Raw genomic sequence first — 24,552 nt, 5'->3', positions numbered from 1 at the left:
ATACAGTGATATAAAAGACCAAACTCGCACCTTGGGGATGTCTACTATAGGCTACTCCTGCATTAGATTAAACTGGGAAGGGTTATGACACTTGCATATTGTATTGTAGTTTAACTGTAAGTCGCTTTGGATAAAAGCGTCTAAATGACTATGTAAATGTAAAATTGGCTTGACATTGGACATTCGCACATTTAGAGACCGTTTCTAAAGTTGCATACAACATTGGTACACGTTTCTAACTTCAATCAATTTATTTGAATAAATATCAAAAATCTAAAAGGTGCGCATTATGCCGGACACCTACAGGAACACTTACAGTTGGTTTTACGACTGTCGTTCTCTTCCAATGCTATTGAAGTTAGAACCGTGTATACCAATGTTGTATGTAACTTTAGAGACGGTCCAATGTCAAGCCAACTTTATGCCTGTATATCACTGGGACACGCTCAGCATTAAACTTTGCGAGTTAAGTTCATATTCTGAGTCCATCTGCTTGCCTGCGAGTTTGGTCTTTTATATCACTGTCTGCAGCTCAGAGCGTCATCAAGTAGGGGCATGTCCAGGAGCTCAAGGGCTCCAGTGCGTCATCGAGCCCTGTTTTAGCCCCGCCCAGAAAATCCGTAAAATATCAATGGTGAAAAACTGTTTAACGGTCTAACTCCACAATTCAGTACTTCACAGTTCACAGTCTTTGTAATATGTTTTAGCAATACATTTCTAACATTTATAATGTGTTTAGATTTTTTTTTTGAAATTGCCTTTACAGGGACTTTAAGCGTTTTATATGTCCAGCAGGGGAATCCTGAAGTAGCCTATTGAGGGAAACCCTAAGCTACTGCATGCAGCACATTGCCGCAATATAAAGTTAAGGCAACTAAACAACCTTTCTTTTTAAAAAGAGAAATATATGTCAACCTCAAAGTAAGATTGGATCTGTACATCCGCATCGGGGTAATAACATTATAATCATGTTTACGGTAGAGAAAGATGCATGTAGGCTACACAGGAAAAATAACCGTGAAGACACGATTTAACATAAAACCGCCGTCATAATAATGACGATAAAATACAAATACACTTACATTGCTGTAAATGAGTTTTTATGAATGAATGGCTTGCTCTAACAGTCTAACTGTTGCTCTGGTCTTCGTCAACAACACGCGCTTGCACCTCCTGCTGGTGAGATCGACTAACAGCAGATGGAGATTATGCTCGGTAATCTGTTTAAAAATCCTGCAGTTCCTGGATGTCAACGTTGAATTTACTGTCGAATTTGAACCAGTGAATTTGTGGTGAAAGCGAAATAAAATGGACCGAAAATTGCCTGTTGAATATTAGGTTGTATTTTTAAACAATTTGAATATTTTGGAAGTGAAATATGAAAGGTGATTATGGATTATTGAATTTTTAATAATGAAAATGTGTTGAATTGAAATATTCACAGTTTAATTATTCAACCATGTTGAAATTCAGCCCATAAAAATACAAGCCCTAAACATACAATGCATTAAAATTAGGGCTGTCAAACGATTAATCGCGATTAATCGCATCCAAAATAAAAGTTTGTGTTTACATAATATATGTGTGTGTACTGTGTATAATTATTTTTAATACATAAATACCCACACATGCATGTGTATTTAAGAAATATTTGCATACTGTATATAGACTGAATGTAGCCTATATATAATGTATATTTTATATAAATATAAACATTTTATATATAAATAACATATTTTTCTTAAATATATACATGTGTGCATTTATATACAAAATAATTATACACAGTACACACATATATTATGTAAACACAAACTTTTATTTTGTATGTGATTAATCGTTTGACAGCCCTAATTAAAATGCAAGCATTCAACAAGCTTATTTCTGTTTCAAAAACATTTGCCATTTTTTTTACTTCCCATATTCACTGCAGCAACTAGCAAAACTAATTTGTGATTCATAGAATAGAATGTGTGCACATGCAGTGAAGAATTTAAGGTGTAACTGTTGTGGTGTGTTTGTTAGAGAGAGAAAAAAATCTACAAGTTTGCAACACCTAAAAGAGTTTTCTTTGTGACTTCAAATTTATTGATACACATAGCTATTCTCTACAGCCATAAATTCTATTGTACAGGTGCTCAGTTGTTCTGCTCCAAAAAATATTCATATTCATATTTTTCAGCGAGAGTGGAGTGTTGTAGATTCGTCTCCATGGCAATGATCGGTTACGTCAACGGCGCGTGCGCATAAATAAAAAGGCATAAAAACTAACATTTCATCCCCCGATTAACTAGTTTTGTCCTGAAATTAAATGTAAACTCCGGAATCAATATAAATCGGATTAAGCTAATCAGCAACCACGCAAACAGAAACGCTTAAAAAATGCACTCACGTGACACGTTAGCCCTGTGCTGCCTCTAGAGGGAGTCCTGGGAAATGTTGTTTTTAGAGTTCTAGTATGTTAAGACACCACTGAGGGGTTGGTTATGTAAAACTACAACTCCCATCCTTCTTCCTCTCGGCAGCCGTCTCAATGTTGTTGTTCGTGTAGTCTGATGTTGATGCTTTGGCTAGGTTGGAGAGGCGTGACGTTTAATGCTAGATTTGCACAGAGGACATTTGCCTTCTTCCGCTGCAATTTACCATTAAAACCGGTAAGGACAGCTAATAAGACACCTAATTCAGTTTAAAGTCACCATAAAGCTATAGCAGGACTGACAGATTAAAGAGACTCATTCATATTTTGTACATTTGAGCCAGTGTTAGTCATTGTATCTGCTCATCTCTAAACTACAGCAGTTCAAGTCAGGTAGTGAGACAAATCGGTCGTTTTGGTCGTTGTTTAGATGCATATATATTACAAGTCTAACTTTAGATTATATCAGTCTACTGCCTCGATTTTATTTACCTGAATTGTTCTGAAATAAGATGCACTCTGACATAACCCTCTAACTGTTGTCATATCTATTTTGTACGGCTTTAACCATATTGTCATACTTCACAGAATCAAACAAGTTTTCTGGATCATGCACCACCCATTTACTTCCTATCAATCTATAACAGGGAAAGGGGGTTTCAAATTCAATCTTTTAGATGCCACGGACCCCAAGTATGAGGGAACTCCATCCTAAAACTTAAAAGGCAGCTATATATTTTCTTGCATATAATATTTCTCTATATAATTTCTCTATTTTCTTAAAGACCCCATTAATACTTTGAAAAATGAATATTCTAAATATTTGTAAATATTATTGGAAAAATATTTATTTTCTATTACGTAACATCATCGTTATTTTTCTACTCACTATAGTACTGTACTGTTAGATTTATTATTTATTTAAATCACATTTGATTTATTTTAATACAAATTTTCACAATTTCAATCAAAATTTGGCTAGATAAATAATGTAACCTTGTGTTTATTAATCTTTGATTTTTTTTTTTTTTTTAATACTGTTTTTCTCTGAATATTCAACCCCTTCGTACTCCCTTGTGGCCATATTGGGGGTCCTCGACCCCAGTTTGAAAACCCCTGATCTATAATACAAAAAAGCACCTAAATATCATGGATCAGATGCTTTTTGCACCCCGTGTTTAGGCTAGTAGTTTTGTTTGGATGATGTCATACATGTGCAATGGCACTGTTCTGCTTTTTTGGATGGTTAACAAACCAGACTGTGCTATTTTTGTTGGCTCTTTCTGAAAAACAAACCAGTGAAACAACCAGATTATAGTTTTGACTCAGATCTGTGGTTTTTAAAGACATAGTTCAACCCAAAATGAATCCTCACATTATTTACTCACCCTCAACATGCATGCTGTTTTCATTCAAAAACATTTTGCATGAAGTTAAACCAGAATACATCAGATTTCAGTTTACTGTCAGATATATAATGAAAAAAAGCTTCTTTATTTGTGTCTGCAATTCTTCGTTTATGTAGATCTCTATTCGTATGGCTTCTGCAAATGCAGACTAATCATTTACCAGTGGCAGGGTCAACCTGACATTTCTATCCCGTAAATGAGCGTTCAGGTAGACGTAATTACAGAGGACAACAACATAAGTTGTGTGTTTACATTTGTTTTCTAGCTGGTTGAGAGATGTCTGAAAGCTCCAGTGACACGGAGTCGTCCTGTGGATGGACAGTCATTAGTAATGAGGTGATTAATGTTTTATTGGTATTTGCTACCCATCAGGTATACTGTGCTGGTCAGAATTATTTGCCCCCTTGGTAAATATGATCAAAGATGGCTGTAAAAAATACATTTGCATTGTTTATCCTTTTGATATTTTATTTTTTTAAAAATGCAAAAATCTAACCTTTTATTGAAGTAAACGAATTGAAAGTGGGGGGAAAATCACATTATGAAATAATGTTTTTCTCCAAAATGCACTGGGAACAATTATTTGCCCCCTTTACTTTTTGCAACCTCCTTTTTCCAAGATAACAGCTCTGAGTCTTCTCCTATAATGCCTGATGTGTTTGGAGAACACCTGACAAGACATCAGAGACATTTCCTCCATACAGAATCTCTCCAGATCCTTCAGTTTCCCAGATCCATGTTGGTGCTTCTTCTCTTCAGTTCAGCCCACTCATTTTCTATAGGGTTCAGAGGTCTGGGGACTGAGATGGCCATTGCAGATGCTTGGTTTTGTGCTCAGTGACCAATTTTTGTTTTGATTTTGTTGTTTGTTTTTGGATCACTGTCCTGTTGGAAGATCCAAACACGGCCCATTATAAGATTTCTAGCAGAGGCTGTCAGGTTTTGATTTTTTATCTGTTGGTATTTGATTTGATTAAAGATACAGCAGAGTATTTCATTTTACGCATGGAGTACTTTTTTATCCCTGTGTGCACCAAACCCATCTTAAGTGTTAGCTGCCATAAAGCTCTTTTTTTTTAGTTCAATCTGTCCATAGTAACCGACACTACTGGAACTTTAAACGGGACGGGTTCTATGGTCAAAAAAGTACCCCATGTGTAAAATGAAATACTCTGCTGTATCTTTACTGCTCTGGGCCTAATTTTCTGTCAGAGGTCCTGGACATCTTGTTCAGATGCATGGCATCATGGATTTGATTAAAAACCAACAAATACAAATAATCAAAACCTGACAGCCTCTGCTAGAAATCTTATAATGGGCTGTGGTTGGATCTTCCAACAGGACAGTGATCCAAAAACAAACAACAAAATCAAAACAAAAATGAGTGACTGAGCACAAAACCAAACATCTGCAATGGCCATCTCAGTCCCCAGACCTCTGAACCCTAAAATGAGTGGGCTGAACTGAAGAGAAGAAGCACCAACATGGATCTGGGAAACTGAAGGATCTGGAGAGATTCTGTATGGAGGAATTGTCTCTGATGTCTTGTCAGGTGTTCTCCAAACACATCAGGCATTATAGGAGAAGACTCAGAGCTGTTATCTTGGAAAAAGGAGGTTGCAAAAAGTATTTAACAAAAGATGGCAAATAATTGTTCCCAATGTGTTTTGGAGAAAAACATTATTTCATTATGTGATTTTCCCCCCACTTTCAATTCCTTTACTTCAATAAAAGATTAGATTTTTGATATTTTTTTAAATAAAATATCAAAAGGATTAAAGACACAATATGTAAGATTTTTGTAATAAAATATCCAAAAATCACTTGCACAGTGTGATATATTTTCTCTTGTTGTGTACTTACAATATCCCAAAAGTTCCCAAAGATTTTTATTTTCAGAGAAATTCCAATTTTAAATAATGGCTCGTCCCTGGTCAGTGTCGCCTGTCAATGACGTAATATCCGCGTTATCCCTGGTTTCCGCTTGTACTGCCATAGTAACCATGGCGACAGACGTGGACAACGGCGTAACGTCTAGCAGCTCGCTGTTGTTGTTTCGTTCAAACATTATGGACCATGGCAAGCAGACTTTGGGAAAAAAGGAGAACTAAAACGAGGATCAATATCGGCGTGGCGTTTTTAAGATGCCGAGAGCTCCACGTCCGCGACTAACTTCGACTTGATAGAGATGCCGCTCTTGCATGCACTTTATTAGACGTGAGCAAATGTACATAAAACGAATCATTGTTATATATCTCAACATGATGAAATGTTAGAATATGATCAGTATGCTATTCTAATGTTGATCTAGCTTACTGCTTGTCTCATAAAGCCAACAAACTAACACATAGAATAACATTATAACTTTCAACACACTCGAGTGCAGTTTAGTATGATAGTGTAGACCAAGTGAAACAGCGCTGCGTTATCTCACAAGTTTAATTTGATACATAAACTGACCAGTTTGAGTAGTAATTCAGCATTTGCGGGTAGTTCGGTAGAATGAAATGTCCTCATTCCTTTATATCCGCGGGACTTGCGTGTGGCGCTGATGTCTGTCTCTCATTAGCAATCGCGCCCTGCTTCATACCACAGTAATGTTAAAAAACATGAATGTATTCACTCATCCATAAACATTATTAGATCCATAAGCATGACGACAAGGTCCATAATTCAACCTACGCCTTTGTTATTGTAAGAGGTTAGCAACCCCTAGCGGCGAAAAAAATTACATATTGTAGCTTTAACAATGCAGATTTATTTTTTACTGCCATCTTTGATCATATTTACCAAGGGGGCAAATAATTCTGACCAGCACTGTAAATGCTTTTGGGGAGTTATCCTTTTATGATCCTCTACTAGGTAAATTAAACAAAGCCTGTCTAGAACACATACAGGTCACATTTTGCTCCAAAATCTAAAGATAGAAATATTAAATTATTTTTTGCATAAGGAATAAATAGCCTATTTTTAGGACCATTATTATTATTGTTACTTTTATTGTGGCATTATTTTCATTTCCACATTTTCTTATTGATGATAGCTACTCATTACATATTCTTGATTTTGGGTTGATATATATATATATATATATATATATATATATAATGAAGAAATGTCCGAAATGAATACTGTTAAGTTTCACTCAATTAAATATATATATATATATATATATAATTGAGTGAAACTTAACAGTATTCATTTTTGACATTTCTTCATTATTCAGTTTAAAAAGTAATATATACGTATATATATATATATATATATATATACAGAAATTACAAAAGTTTATATATATATATATATATATATAGCTATATATACACACATTTTGTAAATGCAAATTATGTATATACATGTATACAAATGACATTTTATGTGTAATTATTTTATGTAAATTACAAATACAAACGTGTTTTTCACTAATATCGCTGCTGCTGTCTTTTATTTTCCACTTTTAGAAGCCAGTACAGATGCTTTTTTATTTTGTTTACTAAATGCTCAACAACTTTATTTTTAAAAGTTTGACCCTTTTAACGTTAAGCCATAGTGATAACCTTGGTGTGTGTGTGTGTGTGTGTGTGTGTGTGTTACAGGGTTCGGACATTGAGACGCTGGGGCCGGATAACACTGGAGAGTGTGAGGATAGAGCAGTTAGCTGTGCTCCGGACATACCTGACGGTGAGGATGTCACCCTTTGTGTCATTCAAAATGAATAAACTCAAAACTATTTTTTTAGGGATGTCCTGATCAAGTTTTTGGTGCCTCAGATCCGAGTCATTGAATATTGAGTATCTGCCGAGACCGAGTCCCGATCCGATACTTGCAGTTTCCTAGTGCTTGGTGCAATTTTCAAGTACATTAAAGTTATTAAAAACAATCCAATGTATACAGGGCCATGCAGAGAGTTTCTTAGGGGCTGGGGTTCAAATGTAAAAAATAAGTATTTATCAGTAATTATATTTATAGGCCTATATGTATGTTTATTATGACAATATTGTGTGTGGTCACAATTATAAATATGGGACAACTGATATAAACTTCTTGTATTTTATATGTACAATAAGCAGAATAATTGCAAAAGTATTTAAACTTTTGAAAGCATGACGCCTACAGTGTCAGAATGTCCAAAGCAAGACGCAACCCACAGCAACGCGTTATGGCAACAACGTTTCAGACAGTCAGATGGCAGATAAAAGTAAACAGTAAATAAATTACTTTCAATGTTGGGTTTTCAGACGAGCGGGTTGAGGAGAGTTTGGGAGAGACTTCTTTAGACCTCACACTGAGAGAGGAGACAACAACAGAGGAGGCACCTGCCCAAAAGGTGTGATTAAATCCAAAAATTACCTCTTGGCATGTGTTATAATTGTTCTGCAGAGAGGAATTCTCCAGTAAGCCAGCTTAAAGAAGGGGCATTTATGTTTTCTTGCAGGCCGGAGATAATGTGGGTGGGGAAGAACATGTGATTCTTTGCTCCTCCAGTGAGAACTCTGACATCCTAACCCTGCCAGACTCTTGTGAGGCGGAGATTGATGCATGGAAGGAGCCTGTTGCCAAGGAGGCAAAGGAAGCAGGAAGTGACGAGTTCTATCTCGGAAGCTCATCGAGCAGCCAGTATACTTTTAGAGAATCTGAGACAAGTGAGTGGAAAATGTTGCCTTCAATTCATGTTGGAATGCTCGTTTTTACATGCATATCAATGCCGTAATTAGCAGTGGAATTATCTTTAAGACTGACTGACTTTACGAATTAAAGAAAAAAATCATGGTGCGCATACATTTTTGATTGTTTATTGATAAAGGGTGCTGATGGGGCCGATCACTGATTACCAATCACTGAAAGTAATACCGCCCGATACCGATCACTGACCCCAATCACCGAAATAAGTAATACTACATGATAACGCTTCAAATATTCAAATAGACCCATGAGGTTATTTTGCTATTCTTAACAACAATGTACTGTATGTTTAGTATTAAAGGTGCAATATGTAATATTGACAGCTAGCTGTTGAAATGGGTAGTGCAGTCCAAATTCAAAATATTGGAGAGAGTTGTTCCTCCCCGCCCCCTCCTCCTCAGACTCGACGCTCACACGGGTTGCCAGTTTGAGGACGTGCAATAAGAATGAGTGCAATTGACAATGGATGAGCCTTACACTGAGCTGCGCGATTCTGGGTAAATTGAGAATCACGATTTTTTTTGTTTCAAATAGAAATCACGATTCTCCCATGATTCTGAACAGACAACTAAACATTATAACATGTAATGTACTAGAAGTTCTGACAAAATGTTAATTATTGCTGTCTATTTAAAAATGTTAAATTAATTTGAAAGAATAATTAAAAAAAATCGGTTTGAATAAATGATTCAATGACTCACTCATAAACACTTGTTTCATTAATAGACGAATCGGCGTTTTTGAGCGAATCTCTCGAATCAATGATTCAATGGCAAATATATTATTTAAGTTACTTGTCGCCACCTAGTGGCGTAACAATTAGGGGTGCACGATATTGACAAAAAGGTGATATTGCGATATCGATAATGAAAATTGCGATATCGATATTAATGTAGATTTTTTTAAATGTATGTAAAACTACAAAAGTTTTCTTACAACATAAGGTTTATTTCAACTGACAGGCATATTGGACTGGTAAAACATGAATAAATAAATAAAAACCATGTCTACAGAACAGGACATGTTTTACTGGTTGTATGTACACTACAGTGTAAAAAACAATAAATAAAGAGCAAGTCTACAGAACACACCTAGCCACTTTATGCGTTTTCTGTGATCGGATAGCTATCTGATCGTGAAAAGACCAGGTGTAAATGCCCTCCGAAACGCGTTCGAGACGGATTTGAATCCGATCGCTGAAACCACTTCAGGAGGAGGTCTGGGCCGCATTCCTGACGAAACTGGACAAGTGTAAATGCATCTCGTTGTTGAAACCACATATGTAAAACTTACCGTACTCCTCCCAAAAACGCTAAAAATGAGAACATGTTACAGGCTACATGTCATGTTATGGCCAGATATGACGACGCGTGCAACTGCAACACGCATCACCGCAGATGAGCAGCCGAGCATCTCTTCATCAAGCAAACGCGCAAACTATCGCAAATCAAAGTGAAAGTAAGTCGCAGACGCTTTACACACAATTACCTTCACTAAAAGTAAATAAACGAAATGATCTTAACAGGGCTGTTGCCGTTCTCTCTTACTGCGTTATTTGATTTTGACATTTTAGCTGATGATCGTAAAATGCAGCTCATAACTGTTGCTTTCGGGGACGTGCACTCCATTAAATCTGCATATAGCTCGGGAACTGAACATCGGATTTATATCCGTTTTGCAAAAACACATTTTTGTGACCAGGTGTAAAAGGAATATCGTTTTGATAAATCAGATAGCTATCCGATCAGTGAAAACGCATGAAGTTTATACTTGATGTTTATACTTATGTTTATACTTGTGCGCTGGTGTGTGCGTCGAGCCGGCAAGTGTGTGTGTGGGGACTGTGTGGTAGTAGAGCAAGGGAGAAGTGAGAGAGTGACGGCGATTAGCTTTGGAGCGAGTAGCGACTCTACAGTCATATTGAGAAAAACAAAGGGTCTCCCCTGTTCTTTCTGATCATTGTGGAAAATCTGTAGCATGAAAAGTTAATCCTCTCCTTGATTTCATGTTGTTTATGGAGAAGGAGAATCAGGAAATGAGTCGGGGGAAATGCAACGGTGCATGTCGGACCGGACGCATCATAAACAAAATATCGCATAAATATCGCGAGACTTTCGATATGATATCGAGCAACGTGATATCGCGATAACGATATTGATTCGATATATCGTGCACCCCTAGTAACAATGTAATCGATACAATTGTTATTTGAAGTGGCAGGATACTTTCAAAAGTGGATTTGCTCTATTTTGATCGCTACTATAGACATCAGTGTTTATATATGATCTATTAACTTTTATCTCAGTACTTTTGTGATAATACTTATTTGAAACAAAGGTTTTGTTAGAATTTTTGTATACCGGCAAATCGTTGTCATTTAGGAATGAGATCGCATGGGTGTTTGAATCGAGATCGCTATCATTTAAAGATTAATCGTGCAGCTCTAAAGGCCCTTGCACATTGAGTCCGAAATTTTCGTATGCGTTTTTTCGTATACGTGATTCGGTGGCTCTGAATTGTTAAAACACCATTCAAACTGCTTGCTACGGATGCGAAAAACGCAGAAAATTGAACCCGATCCGATTTTTTCTATGACGGACGAAAGTTTCAGAGGCAGTGTGCAAGCGTGATTGACATAACATGAGGTCGTATTTATTTTTTAACATGCGAAAATTTCGGCCGCAAATTTGCAATGTGTGCAATGGCCTTAACTGTAAGTTTGAGTTGATTTTTTCCCGTTTTAATATGCTTCTGCGATCTCTGACCCAGTTCGTTTGCTGACTTCCATGGCTAGGATACTCTGTGTTTTCAGCCAACTGGCAATCCGGGGTGTTGAAATACTAGTAAATTGGCAGTGGGCAGGATAACACAGACCAAACAAATCACACACACATACAAAAATAGACATTCCGACAGGGAACGTACATGTCAAAGTAGAATAACTGGCTGTAGCATTGTTTTTCTAAGAAACAAGTATGTGAACAGCATTTTTTCCAAACATCTGTAAACATATTATGGTATTCCTATGCTTTAGTACAGTCAAAGAAATTACGTATAGCACCTTTAAGAGATAAGAATGAATCATGTATTGACAACTCTTTATTTATTGGCAAGCAACATAATTTGCAACATATTTCATTCCTTCTCTTAGAGATGATTAGGAACAGCTTAGTTAATGCACTGTGAAGTAACATGAACAAACAATGAACAACTGTATTTTATTAGCTAACTTTAACAAAGATGAACAAATACAGTAATTAATGTATTGCACATGGTTAGTTAACACATTAACTAATGTGTTAACAAATACAACTTTTGATTTTTAATAATGTATTCGTAAATGTGGAAATTAACTTTAACAAAAATTTATAAAATCTCGTAGAAGTGCAGGTCATTACTAGTTCATGTTAACTAAAGTGGTCAACTAATGTTAACTAATGAAACCTTATTGTAAAGTGTTACTGATCTAGCCGTCTAAATCTACTAAAGAGCAGTGAATTTTTTTTTCCTTTGTCTTTTGTTGTTTGATTAACATTAAGGACACTGACAGAAGCTGTATATTAGGCTGCTGTCACTTTAAGGCAGAATGCACAGATCCAATATACTGTTAAACATTTATTTCCCAACTGTTTCTGTCAACTTAAGACATAACCGACTGCATTTATGCAATGACTCACCAATTGAGACATATTTCATATGGCATTTTGACATATTTCTATATATTTAACTGTTTAGGCGCGAACCTGAAGCTCAAAGTTCACATTGCTTTTCCATGAGTTCCACTCCTCTCAGAGAGTGCGCACAGAAATCTGCATGGAGAACAGATCTCTTCCGCGGCTTAATGCAGTTTTAAAAACTCTTCTTCACGTCCTGCAGTTTAGCAACAGTAGACTGCATTTTATGACAATCATTGATTTAGCTGATTTGGACGTTAGGTTTGAGCTTTTAGGGAGGAATAAAAGCGCACAGCTATGAAGGAAAGAAATGCACTCAATCGCACAGCCCTAATTTCTTACTGATATTGCTGTAGAGTTGCTGTCGTTGCAATGTCTTTCATGTGTTTTTATTTTATTTATTTTTATTCGCAAACAGCGTATACATTGATCTAGTGATACATGATCTAGTGTTTTCAGTGTCTCAGAGTAGCTTGAGACATATGATGAAATAATATAATTAATATTTCTTATTTTGTTTAATATTTTTTTGGTTATTTATAATAATAATTATTATTATTATTGATATATTATCAGAAATATTTTGGCAAAATTGTGCATCTATATAAAAAAGTACAGCAAATCTGGAGCTTTTTTTGTTTTATTTTTTTATTTTAATCGGAAATTTCTCCCCCAAACGGTTCAGCCCTATGCAAAACTACTCGGCCCATTTATAAGACAGACTTGTGTGATGAAACTATACTTCCCATCATTCTCTTTGGTAGTGTGAGGAAGATAAAATATCCATCGATTACACGTCTAATGTGCATAATTTGCTCTTACTTTTGTTGCACTAAGCATCCTGTATTTGTCAATAAGTGAAAAAGAGAGAAAGAAAAATGAATGCATCACTGATCTATATAGAATGACATTATATAGATCAGTGGAATGCATCTAATTTTTCCCCCCAACCAAAAATCACTTAAATAAACAATTCATTGTAATTACGATTTCCGATTGTGCGAAGTTGGAAAGAGGAAGCTCTAACATCTGTCACCCATCTGTCATTTTCCGTTAGCCTGAAAAAACTGGGTGAATTCCTAAGCAGTTTGGGAAGGGTGTTGGAAAATCTTCAGAATTTCCTAGAATCCCTGGAATTCCTAGTGTGTAGATCTTCCCATTGTGTCCATGGTATTTATTTTATGTATGCATCTCACAAAGAAATGTCCAGGTCGAATTTCATAATCAGAAATTATATTTTGTAATGCATAAATGTTAACATTTTTGCATAAAGAAATTTCTACATATAATTCTTAATAATAAAAGTAATGTAATGCTTAATTTCTTAATTTTTAATAATATAATTAATTATAATTCCTAATTTTAATGAAAATAATGTCACAATGCAAAATTCCGTAATGATCCTAAAATAGGCTCTTTTTTATATACTGTATGCTGTATATAAATATTTTCTGATTAAATATGACCCACACATTTTTTTAAACAGTTTTCATGACATTCGCCCTTGTTGAAATGTTCCTCTTTCTCCTGAGTGGCAGCAGACTGGTGTTGGAGTGGATAGGGATTTTCCAGGACACTGTGGGAATATGGCAGCCAGCTTCACAGCTCTCTCTCTCTCTCAGGTGCTCTGCCATGGGAGTGTGAGCATGTTGTGATCAGCATGCTGATAAAGCTCTGAGGACAGCGAGTGTGTTTGTGAGTGAGTTAAGTGATGTGGCAAAAATAGGTTCAGCCACATTAACCTGGCTGATGAAACGCCCAGCCAATAGCTGCGAGAAGAGATAACAGGTGTAAAGTGTGTGGAAAAAGCCACAGTAATGTGTTTGTTTGACCTACATTGCTGTGTGCTGTTATATGTCCCAATTCCATGTCTTGAGTTGACTAGATTGTGAGCTAATTAGTTGTCAGATTTGTCAACTAAAGTCATCTTTATTTATAAAACGCTTTATACAATACAGATTGTTTCAAAGCAGCTTTACTGTGATAACAGGAAAATTATGCATTTCGGCTGTTGTTCAGCTGAAGTCAGTTCAGTGTTGATTCAGTTCCGTTGTAAAGATCATCAATTATTTAATTGATTTAACAAAAAATGTGTTTTAGGCTGTGTGTTGGTCGTGTCTAGGTGCAGGTCCACAATCTGATTTACATATGGACCTCGGGATAAGGGTAAGACAGACAGACTAATATTAGTGTAGATGCCATTCCTCTTACGATGTATCAAGTACATCGGAAGTTGATTTTGATACTCTCTAGGTATTATCAACTGGCCATAATTTTGAGATCGCAATAGAAGTGAAGGACTATAATGCGTTAAGACCTCGTTCAAGTACTGGGGAGCTAAACCATTTAGTGCTTTGTAAGTAATTAGCAAGATTTTAAAATGTATGCAATGTGTAATAGGGAGCCAATGCAGTGTTGACAGAACCGGGCTGATATGGTCATACTTCCTGGTTCTAGTGAGAACTCTAGCTGCTGCATTTTGAACCAGCTGGAGTTTGTTTATTAAGCGTGCAGGGCAACCACCCAGTAGATCATTACAATAATCTTGCTTTGAGGTCATGAATGCATGAAGTAACTTTCTGCATTTGTCATTGGGAGAATGTGTCGTAATTTAGATACATTTTTAAGATGGAAAAAATACGGTTTTACAGATGCTTGAAACGTGGCTTTCAAATGAAAGATTGGTATCAAAGAGCACACCCAGGTTCCTAACTGACGATGAACACTTGACAGAGCAGCCATCAAATGTTAGACAGTATTCTAGGTTATTTGTGCTCCAGACATGAATGATTCCTCAAATTGTGTGTTGTTGTGGAGAGATGTTGTTAATGTTCATTAGTATTTATAGAATTTTGGTTCCTTCAGCTGTGTTTCCAGTATGCTTAAATCATTTCCTTCTTCTGTATGAATTATTTCTCCTAATATTGATGCAATAGCTGTTTAAGCATAACGACAAATACAAAGGAGACATTCACAACAGCTTTAGGCCTGCAGCTGTATTTTTGGAGCACAAGTCATGTGCTGTTTTAGTCGATTAGCTTGTTACTGTGGCGTAAACAGGTCTGTTAACTTTTCCTGCACTGCATCATGGCATGCGAGATGTGTTCTGCAAGCATGTGTTCTGCAAGCATGTGTTTGTCGTGTGTGTGCAAAATTTTGCGTCAGGATTCACTGTTCTGCACTTTGCATTATGTTCAAACAAATTTCATTGACATTTGTCAGAAAACATGTGTGTGTTGGTCAGGTTTAGTTATTTGGTCCCTAAAAAGTAGGTAAAACCTCACCACAACCTACATTTAAAGGTCCTTTAGTGAGTCATTATGATGAATTTGGCTTTATAAAAGGACAAATACAATTCTCAAAATCTAAGCCTGAGATGGCACAATGTCTATAGTCCATTTACTGACCATCAAATTTTATGTTTGAAAGGTATTTAGAGTTTTGATTGAGTAACAAGTATACACATTTCTTCTACTTTATGAGTGTTTTCATTACAGCCAGTGTTGGACCAAATCTATCTATCCAACCATCCATCCATCCATGACAAATGATAATTGCTGCAGTGTATTTAAAATGTTTAATGAATCAGTTTGAATGAATGATTTAATGACTCACTCATAAATACTTCACTTGTTTCATTACTGGATGATAGGGTTGTAATGATACATCATTAATTCGCGATATCGCGTTATTGAGTTAAAAAACGAACTGCGTTATAGAGTTAGTTTTATCCAAAACTCAGATGACTGTATTTATAAGGTTTTTCGCTCATCTTCAAAACACAAATGAAGATATTTTTTTTATGAAACTTGGGAGATTTCTGTCGCACTATTTAAAGTCGATTCCCCTAAATCTTGAAAGATCCAAAAGGGTCAGTAAGGCATCTATCGAGCTGTCTAATCCAAATCAAAGTCTTCTGAAGGAGACGATGGCTTTATATGATGAACAGTATGCAGATTTACAACGTGCATACTGTAGTAAACACGGACATTCAAATGCGTGCGCGACACGTGAGAACAACATGAGAGTGAGTAAATGGAGACAGTATTACAAATTTTCGATGAACTAAGCCTTTAAAGTTTGGGACTAGTCATTTTGACACGCTTTGCGATTAGAACTGTGATTGATTGCACTGATCATCTGAAGCGCATACACCCTGGGGCCAGTTGCATAAACATAGCCATTATGTTAAGACTGTGTCTTAAGAACTAGTATGACCAACTAGCAGTTAGTTAGGGGCAATCAGTCTTACTGTTAGCATTAACAACAAGAGTTAGCATTTTTAAGACTGTCTCTTTGGGCTCGCCATCTTCAGTATCAAATTAGACCAATCTATGTTTTTATGTTACTGACTTTAAAAAGTTATTAACAGTCTTAAAGAAAAAATTGGAAGACTAACTTGTAAGACTAGTCTAAGCCGTTGGCAACTGGAGCGGAACTCCTCAAAGTGAAAGCACAAACATCATTTAAATCACCATATCACATTTAGTTTTAGTAGTATTATTACCGTATTGTTCCGAATATAAGACGACCCTGATTATAAGACGAACCCCACCTTTTCAAAATGTACCATTTGGAGACCAGATATTGTCCTTAATAAAGAAAATTATTTTATTTGAAAATTATTTTCAAATGGAATATTGAAAGTATGGTAAATACTGGTTAAATATACCAACAATATCACTTTTAAAAATAAACACTTTATGGCATACCATAAAAAATAACCTGTAGTTCTCATTTCCAGTAGATTTCACAATGACTGATTTCTCACCTTTTTTATGTACAGTGACATACTGTATGTTGGCAGGTCAAAAACAAAGGTGTTTGATCCAAATTACCTATCTGATCCAGGGAATATGAATGTTTTTTTCCTTAGGCTGATCACATAGCACTGAAAAGACATCAGTTTCTCCCTGAAGTCGGAGGGCAAGCGCTGGGCAAGACTCGTAATGCTAATTCATTACACCACATCATTCTTACGCCGCATCAAAGCGGTCGCTTAGATTTTGACAGGCAAGTGTGTCAGTACGTAGCTGAAATAAGAAATGAGGGGCCTTGCTGGTGGGTATGTTCAGCCTGTGCCTTCAGTTGGATGACAGCTCTGGTTATGGGCAACCCCTTATTTCTTTATTCGGTTATGTACTGACACACTTGCCTGTCAATTTCTTCTAAGCGACTGTTTTTTGGACTGCTGTAAGCTTTTCTTTGACTGTTAGCATTTTTAAGACTGTCTCTTTGGGCTCGCCATCTTCTAACATTACACTCTTGACACACCATATTTCTTGGCTGCTTAACACTAGGACTCCCGGAATTCTATAACTACTATAATGGCCATAGCAGTTATTCTGACTGCTCATACATTATTTGCATATAATTTCAATAAGCTATATCAAATCTAAGAATAAATGGATCTGTAATGTTAGGATAGGTAATAATAAACATCAGAACACTACATTTTAATTATGATTTATGTAAAAATGTATTAGTTAACCAACAACCACTCAGCCTCATCAAGGCTCTGAAGCATGGCTAAAGCCTCTGTGGCAGTCATTCTTCTTGATGACATTGTTCTGATATTCTCTTTTCAATATTTCAATTTGGTTGTAGCTCGAAGCTAAAGCTTGATTTCAGCTTTGCAATAGACTAAACAAACAACAAGAGAAATTGTTACTAGTCAACGGTGATGCATCTTCAAGAGTGGGAAAAAGGAGCAACTGACACACGGTCTGTAATGCGTACGGTCAGTATGACTGTTATGGACATTCAAGGTAGAAATACTCAAAACTCTTTTGTGTCTTGTAATTTTAATAAAATAACAATGATAGAATAAAATATAGACACATTTAGGAAAAGTCAGGGTCCTATAGTTACATGGGTTTTATTTCAACAAAGTTATTACATTGCAAAATTTTAAAACAGTCGAAATGACTGCCTTGGGAGTTCTAGTGTTAATGAGAGTTGTTTGACAACTCCACTGTTGTTTATCAGTCCTGGGGGACACACTCATTTTACACGTATTTGGCGCTCCCTATTGTTGCGAGTGTATTATTGACGTAAATATCTAGACCCTGAATATAAGACAACCCCATTTTTTTTAGATGTATTTCCAAGAAAAAAAACACCATCTTGCATTCGGAACAGTACGGTATTCAAAGTGTTTTAGATGGTTTATTTTTATCAATTTAGTGCATTTATAGTGGGAGAGGCGGAGCAGGGAGTCTGTGTGCCTGTGGCAGTGATTCCTGTGAAGGCCTGCATTGAAAGCGTGAGAGAACTGCGTGAGAAAAGTTTACAGAGTTTCAGTGGCAGTACTACATTAAATCAGTATATAACGTTGAATATAATGTATAATAATGCAATGGGGAAATATTGGTTGGTCCTGATAATGCCAAATGTCTGATTTTACCAGTAAAAAAGGGCATTATTTATATGTAATTACTAATTAGTGACAGAGAGTACAAGCATGTGTCTAACATAATTCTGGATTTTCATATTTTACATATTTTTGGGGACCAGGACTCACTCCCCATTCGGGACCAAGCTATTTAAAGGAGAACTCCGGTCAATTTTAACATTGAGCTCATTTTTTTGTACATTTGGAGTGCTGTCAGTACAGACAAAAACGACAAAAATCGGTGTTGCCTACACAGTGTTATCCTCTTTTTAAAATTCGCACCCTGTTGACTTCAATGGGGCAAGTTCTAAACCTGCTTTTAGCCTCTTAACAACCTTAATATGTCATTACAAGTGCACAGCCATGTGAGTGGTGTTATTAAAGGGATACTCCACTTTTTTGGGAAATAGGCTCATTTTACAACTCCCCCAGAGTTAAACTGTTGAGTTTTACCGTTTTTGAATCCATTCAGCCGATCTCCGGTTCTGGCGGTACCACTTTTAGCATAGCTTAGCATACATCATTGAAGTGGACAAGACCATTAGCATTTCTAAAAAAAAAATGACCAAAGAGTTTCGATATTTTTCCTATTTAAAACTTGACTCTTCTGTAGTTACATCGTGCACTAAGACCGACGGAAAATGTAAAGTTGCGATTTTCTAGGCTGATATGGCTAGGAACTATACTCTTATTCCTGCGTAATAATCAAGAAACTTCACTGCCGTACCATGAGTGCAGCAGGCGTAATGATATGACGCAGCGCCTGAAAATAGTTCCGTTGTGTTGACGGAAGGTGGCCTATTTTCAGGCACTGCGTCATATCATTACGCCTGCTGCTCTCATGGTACGGCAGTGAAGTTTCTTGATTATTACGCAGGAATGAGAGTATAGTTCCTAGCCATATCAGCCTAGAAAATCGCAACTTTACATTTTCCGTCGGTCTTAGTGCACGATGTAACTACAGAAGAGTCAAGTTTTAAATAGGAAAAATATCGAAACTCTTTGGTCATTTTTTTTTTAGAAATGCTAATGGTCTTGTCCACTCCAATGATGTATGCTAAGCTATGCTAAAAGTGGTACCGCCAGAACCGGAGATCGGCTGAATGGATTCAAAAACGGTAAAACTCAACAGTTTAACTCTGGGGGAGTTGTAAAATGAGCCTATTTCCAAAAAAAGTGGAGTATCCCTTTAAGAGTGACCACGGTCAATCTGACTGCAGTAGATGTGCAAGATATTAATAAAAATGATGTTAATTCAGCCAGCTCACATACCAATAGGTTACTGTCGTAACCCCGGTTCTCTGAAACATCGAGTGGAGAGATCCACCTATGGGAAGGGCATCCGTACCTGACCTCTGCAGAAGCATCCAATTGCACCAAGTCTGGCTAACAGACAGAAGCGCGCAGCCAATGCCAGGTGAGGCCACACCCCCTTACCTACGGGCATATCACAGCTGGGCGCGCTGCTATTCCTCAGTAAGTATATTCGCTTCTCGTGCGGCAAGCGGGGCAAAGCTGGTGGATCTCTCCACTCGATGTTTCAGAGAACCGGGGTTACGACAGTAACCTATTGTTCTCTTTCATCATCTCGTTTCGAGATCCACCTATGGGAGAGACATGGACAGCTCCCCGATTGCCCAATACACTCACAGTGAGGTTCTGAAGGCCAGAGAAGGACGGTCACCTCAGAGAGGCGATGCCTGACACGTCCCACAAACATGATCCTGCAAGTTTTCCGCCACACTAACTGCTGTGGACAAGCAGGGCATGAAACATGCATGAGACACATACATGATAATGGCCCCCGCACCACCAATGCACATAGCTAAACCCAAGAAGGAATGCGAATGCTTGGTGACAGGAATGAACATGGCCAGCCGGCCCATTCACTCCTCGTTGGTTAACCAAACGGGGCTGTGGGAAAGGGCTAAGAGGACCCTACCCCTAGGACCGAGTGTGCCACCGAAGTTCTGGCGACATCCAACCGGTAGTAACGCTCAAAGGTATGAGGAGAGGCCCAGCTGGCCGCGGAGCAGATGTCCTGCAGTGGCACTCCCCTGACAAAGCCCAAGAGACGGCTAAGCCCCTTGTGGAATGAGCTCTGATGCCCCTTGGGGCTGCACTCCCTTTGCTTCATAAGCCATAGTATAGCGTCCACAAGCCAATGTGAGAGGCATTGCTTTGAAATGGGACTCCCCTTGTGCAGGGGAGCCCTTGAAACAAAGAGCTGGTCGCTCTTGCGGAAAGCACTGGTCCTGGTCATATATGCTTGCAGAGCACGGACGGGACACAGAGCATTCAGCCCCTGATCCTCCGGGGAGGCAAAGGGTGGAGGGTGAAAAGCGGATAGCTCCAAAACCTCCGAAGTGAACGCAGGGAAGCATTTCGGCATGAAGGCCGGGTTAGGCTTAAGGAAAACCTTATCTCCACTTAGGGAGAATTTGGTGCACGAGGGGTGAACCGAGAGTGCATGTAGCTCACAGACCCGTTTAGCAGATGCCAAGGCCGAGAGCAAAGCTGTCTTGAGGGACAGCAGCTTAAGGGAAATACTCCCCAGAGGCTCAAAAGGATACAGAGACCGCGCTTCCAGCACCATGGAGAGGTCCCACTCTGGAACAGATCTCCTGATGACCGGCAAAGAGCGGCGTGCACCCTCCATAAATCTGTGGGTTAGAGGGTGCTGCCTGACGGTGGAGCCCCAAAACCCACATGACAGGCTGAAATCGCAGCCAGGTAGACCTTAATAGTAGAAAAGGACCTGCCTCTTTCCATGAGGTCTTGCAGGAAACACAAAATATCAGGCACCGAGCACTGATAAGATGTGAAACCACGCCCATCATACCACCCTTCGAACACTTGCCACTTACAGCCATATAGGGATCGCGTGGAAACGGCCCTGGCATTCTGAGTAGTGGCGATTACACGCGGCGGGAGCCCCAGTGCATTTAGGTTCGTCCTCTCACGGGCCAGGCCCAGAGAGCCACCCTGTCCGGGTGGGGGTGGTAAATCTCCCCGTTGGCTTGGGACAGTATGTCCGTGCGAGGGGGGAGGCGCCATGGCTCGGTGTATGACAGAGGGATTATCTCTGCCAGCCACGGGGCTTTGGGCCACCTGGGTGCTATCAGAATGAGAGACAGGCCGTGCTCTCTCACCCTGGCCAGTGTGAAAATTATCAGGCACAGGGGAGGAAAAGTATACAGCAGCACTTTGGGCCATGGGTGGGCCAGTGCGTCTGCCCCGAGGGGCGCGTCCACGTCCTTTAGCGAGAAGAACATAGGACAATGGTGATTTTCGCGCGAGGCGAAAAGATCTACGGCTGCCTGTCCGAATCTCATCCATAACCTCTCCACTATCTGCGGGTGAAGACACCAATCCCCGTAGATTGGGTTTCCCTTCGATAGCAGATCCGCGCCTCTGTTCCGAATGCCCGGAACATGAGTCACGCGTAATGACAGAAAAACCTGTCTGCTCCACACCAAAAGCCTGTAAGCTAGAGCGTGGAGTTTCGACGAGCGCATGCCACCCTGACGGTTGATATAAGCCACTGCCGTGGTATTATCGCACCGTACTAGAACGGGATGTCCCTGCAGGCAAGGCAGAAAATGATTCAGAGCTTTCCAAATAGTAAAAGCTCTAAATAGTTAATGTGCGCTGAACGTCTGCTCAGCCACAGACCGTTCACCGTTCTGCCTTCCTGGGTGGTTCCCCAGCCTGTTAAGGACGCATCTGTCGTCAAAACTTTTCGCATCGTACCGTCCCGAGGGGGGTTCCCCGTGCGTAAAAGTTCTCGCTCTCCCAATGGCGCAGGGCCGCCGAGCAGGCGCGCGTCATCGTTACCGAGCGGCAGAGATCGCGAATCGGGCTGAAATGTAGTGACAAAACCCATTTCGTAAACGCTCTCATTCTCAGGAGACCAATGGCACAACTTGGATAGATGAAGCCATGAGATCCTGCAGCCTGAGGCATGTGCGATATTGTACTCTCGCCCCTTCTCTGAACTGAGACAAACAGTCCATCAGCGAGCGAACGCGCTCTTGAGAGAGACGCGCTCGCATGGAGACTGAGTTCAATTCCAAGCCCAGGAAAATGACATTCTGACTGGGAGTCAGATTGTTTTTGCTCGCATTCACCTTGAACCCGAGGGATGTGATGTGCGCGAGCACCCGGCCGGTGTCCAGCGACACCTTCTCCTTTGATTTGGCTATGATGAGCCAGTAAGTCAAAATTCTCAGCCCTGATAGTCTCAGGGGCGCCACGCCCACCTCCGCACACAGACAGAAAGTTCGGGGACTCAAATTGCGCCCGAACGGAAGGAACTGTGAATTCGTAACAAATGCCTTGGTAGGCGAAACGAAGATATTTCCTGTGTGGAGGGTAGATGCTTATGTGAAAGAAAGCATCTTTCAGATCGACTGATGTGAACCAGTCGTTCTGCTTTATGGCACAGGCGAGAGAGCCTTGTGTCACATTCTGAAATTGTATTTCCTCAAATGTTTGTTCAACACTCGAAGGTCCAATATAGGGCGGGGGGCGCCACGCCTTTTGGAACATGAAAATACCAGGAATAAAAACCATGGTTTATCAGATTGGGTGGCACCATCTGAATCGCTCCCTTGTTAGGAGGGAGGAAATTTCCTCTTTCAGAATGTGTGAGGCGTTTTCTTCTGTGTGAGAAGAGAGAACGCCGTTGAAATGCGGAGGTTTTATTGCAAACTGCAGCTTGTAACCCTGGGTTACGGTACGCAAAAACCCACTCGGGTTTGTGACTCGCGAGCGCCCCCGCTCGGGCCGGAGCGGAGCTGTATGGGCCCAGCTGGTTCATTTGTGATGCAAAGGCGCCATCTAGTGGGCACACTAGAGGCGACATGCAGGGGTTCGGAGGGATTTCCTCTCTCTGCAGTGAGAAGTTTTCTCTGCGGAGAGAGGTCTTCTCTCCAAAACGAATTCATTTGATTCGTAGCTTTGTGTGTTTTGTGTTGGGCAAACACTGGGGCCGAAGCCTTTATTGACAGAGTGAGGGGAACATAGTGTGGTGTCCACTGTGCTGAACTTTCCCTCACAAGGTGCCCCCAAAAGTGGGGAAAAACACATATCTTCTGAACACATGAACTGGGCAGTCTCAAGTGCAGGCAGAAAAATAATATCCGCGGAGAGAGATACTCTCTCTGTAACGGATTTATTTAATTCGTGTTTTTTTTTTTTTTTTTTAAGTGTTTAGTTATGTGTGTGTTTTGTGTTGGGGAACACAGGGGCCTTCCACACACAACGTCCACTAAAAACACATCGGCTGGACAGCCGCAACTGAGCTGTGTGAGCCCAGTTGGTTGATTTGTGAGGCAATGGCGCCCTCTTGTGGACGGACTCAGGGCGACATGCATCGGATCAGAGAGATTTGCTCTCTATGTTGGCAGATATATAAATCTGCACGAATTCATTTGATTCGTTTATTAAATGTGTTGTTGAGTAATGTGTGTGTTTTGTGTTGGGAAACACTGGGGCCGAAGCCTTTAATAACTGGGTGAGGGGAACCAAGTGCGTGCGGTGTGGTAACACTGCTATGTACTTTTCCTCACGACAGCCCCCCCCTGTAACTTGTTGTTTTGGGGGGGAGGGGGACACACACACACAACGTCCACTAACACACCGGCTGGGCAGCCACGAGACGGGATTAACCGACCGTAGGTGGGAGACCCTGAGTTAACGTTACTCCCAATGGTCGAACAACAGGCAGGCCGCTTGCGTTCGGGACCGCCTTCCTAGGAAGGCATAAATTGAAAACCTCAACACGTAATCGTAACACATCAAGGCCCGTGAGACCGTGTTAACAGTCTAGCGGGACGCTCCAGCCGTGCTTATGAGCTTCGCGAACGCTGGAAAAAACAATCTTAAGAGTTGTTTCCTCAGACTGGGCGGTAGTCCCAGCGTTTACCCGTCGTAAATATTCCTATGCTGGTCGGTGGCGCTCTGTGGAGCTGG

At 39.5% G+C, this 24,552-nt stretch overlaps 1 protein-coding gene across 1 annotated transcript in view; it reads left to right on the top strand.

Moving 5' to 3' along the window:
• Positions 1 to 2,531: 2,531 nt before the first annotated feature.
• The window catches only part of ccpg1 (cell cycle progression 1), a 121,855-nt gene continuing 99,834 nt past the window's right edge, over positions 2,532 to 24,552 (top strand). The window contains exons 1-5 of the mRNA XM_056265949.1: positions 2,532 to 2,654; positions 4,091 to 4,161; positions 7,422 to 7,506; positions 8,064 to 8,152; positions 8,261 to 8,468. Coding sequence (XP_056121924.1) covers positions 4,102 to 4,161; positions 7,422 to 7,506; positions 8,064 to 8,152; positions 8,261 to 8,468 — 442 coding nt within the window. The 5' untranslated portion in view covers positions 2,532 to 2,654; positions 4,091 to 4,101. The remainder of the gene's footprint in view (positions 2,655 to 4,090; positions 4,162 to 7,421; positions 7,507 to 8,063; positions 8,153 to 8,260; positions 8,469 to 24,552) is intronic.

The sequence above is a fragment of the Rhinichthys klamathensis genome, unplaced genomic scaffold, assembly GCF_029890125.1.
Source record: "Rhinichthys klamathensis goyatoka isolate OS25496 unplaced genomic scaffold, OSU_Roscu_1.1 h1tg000242l_1, whole genome shotgun sequence".
In the NCBI taxonomy this organism is placed as follows: Eukaryota; Metazoa; Chordata; class Actinopteri; order Cypriniformes; family Leuciscidae; genus Rhinichthys; species Rhinichthys klamathensis.
The sequence above is the reverse complement of the archived record's forward strand: the minus strand, read 5'-3'. Positions and strand labels throughout refer to the sequence as shown.